This window comes from Marmota flaviventris, chromosome 3, assembly GCF_047511675.1.
Source record: "Marmota flaviventris isolate mMarFla1 chromosome 3, mMarFla1.hap1, whole genome shotgun sequence".
Lineage (NCBI taxonomy): Eukaryota > Metazoa > Chordata > Mammalia > Rodentia > Sciuridae > Marmota > Marmota flaviventris.
This window is the reverse complement of record NC_092500.1, coordinates 144,819,453-144,825,660: the sequence shown is the minus strand read 5'-3', so window position 1 is coordinate 144,825,660 and position 6,208 is coordinate 144,819,453. Positions and strand designations below refer to the sequence as shown.

The 6,208-nt window shown below is 41.0% G+C and overlaps 1 protein-coding gene across 2 annotated transcripts; it reads left to right on the top strand.

Annotated features, from left to right (window-relative positions):
• Nucleotides 1-595: 595 nt before the first annotated feature.
• Nucleotides 596-5,415, top strand: Cdkn2aip (CDKN2A interacting protein). Of its 2 annotated transcripts, none has more exons than XM_027926883.2 (3): nt 596-1,013; nt 1,506-1,636; nt 2,044-5,415. In XM_027926883.2, the coding sequence occupies exons 1-3, from the start codon at nt 742-744 to the stop codon at nt 3,387-3,389; spliced, it is 1,749 nt and encodes a 582-aa protein (XP_027782684.1). In that variant the 5' UTR covers nt 596-741; the 3' UTR covers nt 3,390-5,415. The 2 variants fall into 2 exon arrangements, with proteins under 2 accessions (XP_027782684.1, XP_027782685.1); XM_027926884.2 differs by having other exon boundaries at nt 1,506-1,605; nt 2,044-2,137.
• Nucleotides 5,416-6,208: the final 793 nt, after the last annotated feature.

The window sequence follows — 6,208 nt, the reverse complement described above, 5'->3', positions numbered from 1 at the left end:
ACTCCCCCATTCCTAAACGCCATCAGAGACTCGGCCTCAGAATGCCTCGCCTATCTACATTCAAAACAGTGCCAGCAGCTGTTTTCCCGCAGCAAAACAAACCCGGAGCAAGCTTTTGTTTATTTTGGTTGCGCTCGGTAGTCAGCGTCCTGGGGGCGGAGACCCAGGTCTCCTGGGCTCGGCCCGCCTGCCAGTCAGCCCCGCCGACCAGGCGGCTCGACGCACACACTCGCCTCCACTATAGGCGCCGCACCGGACTGGGAGGGGGCTGACGGAGCGTGCGGCGTCATAAAGCGAAGCCAGAACGCACGGGTTTCCGCCGAGGTTCGGGACGCCCCGGGCGAACCCCACTAGCGGCCCTCCCTCGCAGGGCGGGAGGCGCCAAGCGCCCTCCTCCTGTCTCCCTCCCTTCCCCCGCGGACTGCCCCAGAGCGGCTTGGCGCGGCCGCTGCGTCGCCGCGGCCCAGACGCCGCAAAGCGTCCTGGGAGAGCCGGCGCGCACCGGAAGGACGCGCGAGCGCGCGGCGGCGGCGAGGTTATAAAAGGGAAGGAGCCGGCGGCAGGCGGAAGTGGGCGGTTCAGCTGCTCTGGACGCTGTTGTTTGGTGTGTGGGCCTCCTGAGGGGCGTTCTCTGGAGGGCAGCCGGTGCAGGCCGCAGTGACAGGGCCGTTCGCCCCTGCGCACCCTGTCTCTTACCCGGTGCAGCGTCTGCTGGTGCCCTCCGCGTCCTGCAGGCCCAACATGGCGCAGGAGGTGTCGGAGTACCTGAGCCAGAACCCGCGGGTGGCCGCCTGGGTGGAGGCGCTGCGCTGCGAGGGCGAGACTGACAAACACTGGCGCCACCGCCGGGAGTTTTTGCTCCGCAATGCCGGGGACCTGGCCCCCGCGGGTGGCGCTGCTTCCGCTAACCCGGACGAAGCTGCCGAAGCCGAGAGCGGGACCCGCAGTCGGCAGCTGCAGCAGCTCATCTCCTTTTCCATGGCCTGGGCAAACCACGTCTTCCTTGGGTGCCGGTGAGTAAGGAAGCGTCCCTGACCGGCTTTCGGTTTTCTCTCCCGCCTCCGAACTGGGACCTGGGACCCGGGATCTTGAGCCCTTCGTAGTACGACCTCGGTGGGGAGGGGAAGTTGTGAAGCGCGGGAATTCACGGGACCGCTGCCCTCTAAGGGTGAGAAGGGCGTCTCCGCGAACCGCGGACACAATTAACAGTCTGTGGGTGTCCCCGTTGTATGGGGGACTGTCGGTGGGGTTGTTAGTGTAAAGCTGACAGCGCTCTTGTAGTTGAAAGCTAGGTTTAAAGGTTAGTGAGGAGAGATCCGCCTACCAGATCCTAAGGCATTTGTTTATGGGCTTCCAGGAAACTAAAAGTTCTTGTCGGTTGGTACACTTTCTTGATTGCAACCAGGAAATGCAGTTCCTGTGGCTTTTTTTTTTTCCTTCTGCACACCACAAGTAGTAGTTTAAAGAAAAACACTTTTTAAAAGTGACTTTTCTTTCTTTTTCAGGTACCCTCAAAAAGTTATGGATAAAATTCTTAGTATGGCTGAAGGCATCAAAGTGACAGATGCTCCAATCCATACAACAAGAGACGAACTGGTTGCCAAGGTGAAGAAAAGAGGGATATCGAGTAGCAATGGTTAGCAGATCATAGATGTGAACATACATAGGAGTTTAGAAAATAAGTTTGATATAATTAGGAATTGTCATTACTAATTTTTTTAACAAGTTAGAATTTATATAATGTTATTAAATTGGAATGTTAACCTAAATTATATGTCTGTGTGTTTTAGGCTCTGAATTTGATAGTTTATTTTGCTGTAGAGTTTGAAGTGTCCCATGTTGTCTGATGCTGTTAATATTTTTAATATTAGAAATTAATGGTTATTCAACACTGTTTTAAGAAGTTAATTTCACACTTTTTAAAGGAACTACTAGTTCTGAAATATTTTTACGTTGTGCCTTTATATAATTGAATATTTGTCTTGTCAGCTGATATATATGATGTATTTTCTAGTTAAATATCTGTGTTTTCCTTCTTTTTAGAAGGGGTAGAAGAGCTATCCAAAAAACGAATCATAGAAGGAAAAAACAACTCTGCAGTTGAGCGAGATCTTGCAAAAATTTCTGCCAAAACAGAACGTACATCTGCTCAGCCAGAAAACAGTTCTACATGTTCGGGGTCATCCACCAAATCAGAGAGTAGTGGAAACTCCACTCGGAGCTCTGGCATCTCTGGTCAGAATAGCTCTATGAGTGAGGGAGATCGATCTGTTTCCAGCCAAAGCAGCAGCAGCATTTCCTCTCAGGTAACAACGGCAGGATCTGGAAAAGCTTCTGAATCAGAAGCTCCAGATAAGCATGGTTCAGCATCATTTGTTTCTTCGTTGTTGAAATCCAGTGTGAATAGTCACGTGACCCAGTCCACTGATTCCAGACAACAAAGTGGCTCACCTAAAAAGAGTGCTTTGGAAGGTTCTTCAGTCTCTGCTTCTCAGAGCAGCTCAGAGATTGAGGTGCCCTTGTTGGGTACTTCTGGAAGCTCAGAAGTAGAGTTGCCATTATTGTCTTCTAAACCTAGTTCAGAGACAGCTTCAAGTGGGTTAACTTCCAAAACTAGTTCAGAGGCAAGTGTTTCATCATCAGTTTCTAAAAACAGTTCCTCATCAGGCACATCATTACTAACTCCCAAGAGCAGCTCAACAAATACATCACTGCTCACTTCCAAAAGCACTTCCCAGGTAGCTGCATCACTGTTAGCTTCCAAGAGCAGCTCCCAGACCAGTGGATCTATGGTTTCCAAAAGTACTTCCTTAGCAAGTGTGTCCCAGCTAGCTTCTAAGAGTAGTTCTCAGAGTAGCACCTCACAGTTGCCTTCTAAAAGTACTTCACAGTCAAGTGAGAGTTCTATCAAGTTCTCTTGTTGCAAATTAACCAATGAAGATGTGAAACAGAAGCAACCTTTCTTCAATAGACTGTATAAAACAGTGGCATGGAAATTAGTAGCTGTTGGTGGCTTTAGTCCCAATGTGAATCATGGAGAGCTCCTAAATGCAGCTATTGAGGCTCTGAAAGCAACACTGGATGTGTTTTTTGTCCCACTAAAAGAACTGGCAGATCTGCCTCAAAATAAGAGCTCTCAAGAAAGTATTGTTTGTGAATTGAGGTGCAAGTCGGTGTACTTGGGCACTGGCTGTGGAAAAAGCAAAGAAAATGCAAAAGCAGTTGCATCAAGAGAAGCATTGAAGTTATTTCTTAAGAAAAAGGTGGTGGTAAAAATATGTAAAAGGAAATACAGAGGCAGTGAGATAGAAGATCTAGTACTCCTTGATGAAGAATCAAGACCTGTAAACTTACCTCCAGCTTTAAAACATCCTCAAGAATTACTATAATCTATAATATGTCCAAAATATCACTGCATACAGTATCTGGTATTTGAAGAGAAAACTGGCTTACTTTTGTACAATATAAAACAGGCTTTCACAAATTTTGTATTGCTTTTTTCCAGTTTTGCAGAAAAATTTACATTCTAATTCTCTTCACATAAGTAGAAGTTGTAAATAATTTATGAATGACAGTACATATTAAAAAGGTATGCATTAACAGCATACCAGTATGCTGTTTTATTTGCTGAAGAAAATACTGTCTTCTATTTTTAATGATGTATTAGGTACGATGTGTAGTTCTGTAGAGTCTTAAAATTTTTGTACTACTTTAAATTTGGTGAAAATGTATTAAGTTGTCTACCATGCTTTTTTTTTTAGCTGAATAAGCCACATCAAAGAAAAGGGGACCACAGTATTTGAATGTCTGAAAGTCTGTGAAACTTAAGGTTTTAAGAATGTTGCCCATAGTGTTGAACATGTGTGTAAGAGAATAAAAGAAAAAATAGTTGCCTCAGACTATTTTTATGAGAAGTTGTAAGCATTTTTTAGATATAAAGCAGTATAATGTACTTATTGTTATTTTATTCTGAAGTTGTTTAAAATTCACCATGATTTTGACCGCTGCTGATTCTTTAAGCGGGTTAATTTATGTTTTGAGGTAAAATACAATTTACACTTTTTCTTAAAGACATAAATGTGGGTTTCTATATTAAGCATATTTTGTGACTACTATTAACAGATTGATTTGTTTAGATATTAAATGCTTTAAGCTATTTTACCTTTTCAAGAAGTTGTGTTTTTTTTTTCTCCTTTAGGTCAGAACCAAGTCTTACAATAGGCTTCCCACTGTTAGTCATAGTAAATTACAACCCAGTGATTTTTAAAGTGATATACAACTTTTTATGAACAGGGAAGCTACAATTTTCAAATCTTAGAAAAATACTGAAAATTGATACCATGTTCAGTTTAATGATCATGTTTAACTGAATTACATCTCTTAGTAATGAAGTGGAATTTTACCTGTCTTGGGTGATTCTGATGATATTAATCTATTATGGCATATTCTGTTTTCTTCAAACTGTGGCCTAAGATATTTGACTATCTTTGTGGCCTTCTGGCTTCCTAGATGCTGTTATTAGGTGCTGCATATTGAGCAGTCACTGTGAAAATGTACAGAGACAAGAAATGACTGTTTATGGGTCAGCTGTATTGAATTAGGAAAATAATCAGGGACATTTTAATTTTATCAGATAACATTTTAAAAATGATTCATTTTTGAGGATGTTTCATTGGATAACAGAGCAAAAATCTGTGTTATATAAATGAGTTACCATTCATACATTGTGGGGAGCAATAACATGAATGTATTTTTAAAGCACTTTTAATTGCTCACTTTCCTTAGTCTTGGAATGTACATTTTGTGAGACAGTGCTTACCAAAAAAGTGAGCCAGAAACTAGAAAGAATAAATACATTTCTGAAATACATCTGATTAGGTTATTTTGTTAATTTCCTGAAATGGCTTTTTTTAAAGTTAATATAAAGGTTATATATTTTAAATTACAAGTTTTTGATGTTGAAGCTGCCTAGTAGAACAAATGTTTCACATACAAACATTTGTTATAATCTTATTTCAAAACAAAAATACTCTTATTATAAAAGTTAATCAAAATTTAAAGAACCTGACTTAAGAGGAACATTTTTTCACAGTTCCTCAAAATAGTAGATGCAGAGGAAAATAAAAGCTTTGGGATCTGTTACTATTGATGTAAATTCTTGGTTCTATCTCTTACTAGATGTGAAACTTCTGGTAAACTTTAAGCTTACTTCAGCTATAAAATAGGACTAGTAGCCACCTCATAGAGCTATGAAGAGTAATTGAAATGATAGTTTAAAGTGTGCAGCATAGTGAAGGCATACCATAGTTTACTTGTGTACACATGTTCTGATTTCCTCATGACTTTACAAGTAGCTATTCTCATTTGACCTATGTTTTCTAATGAAGAAATAAACACGCTTTGGTTAAAAAATTCTATCAAGCTCATGTCTGGTTTCAGAACCCAAGCCCATAAGTATGTTCATCCTCACCTCTTTGCAATTTTTTTTTTTTTTTTTAAAAAAACATCTCAGAGGGCTGGGACTGTAGCTCAGTGGTAGAGCACCTACCTCGCACGTGTGACAGGCACTGGGTTCGATTCTCAGAACCACATAAAAATAAAATAAAGGCATTCTGTCCATCTACAAAATAAATAAAATAAAAGTTGACTTTGAAATATAGAACTGTATTTGACCCGAATTCTTGGGATTTGCCACTGCTGCCATTAGCCAGGATAATTGTCTAGGGTATGTGTATTATACGGTCTTGGTAATATATTATCAAAAGCCAATGCCAATTTAAGTTGCCTATGAAAGAGACAAAAGTTTACCCTGTCAAGGTCAGCTTTTTTTTTTTTTTTTTATTGGTTGTTCAAAACATTACAAAGCTCTTAAGGTCAGCTTTTCTTGGTACAGATTTCTCCTTGCTGTTTGGATTCCTGAGTTAAATAGCAGAAGGTAAACAAAGCAAACAGCAACTGGGTACCAAGTCAGTCCTACAGGTCTTATGCTATTATAATTTAAGGGGGATTTGCAGGCTTTGTCCTCAAAAATAGTGTTGAAGTTCTAAATTGACCCATTTTCTAGATGTGACAAATCTTTGGATATCAATTTTCACATGATTTTCAAAACTTGTTTTCTGTGGTTTGAAATAAATTCACTTTATACCTTAAACAAAAATAAATTAATATAGGGCTTATCAAATCTTTACCTTTGCAGCTGCCCTCCAAG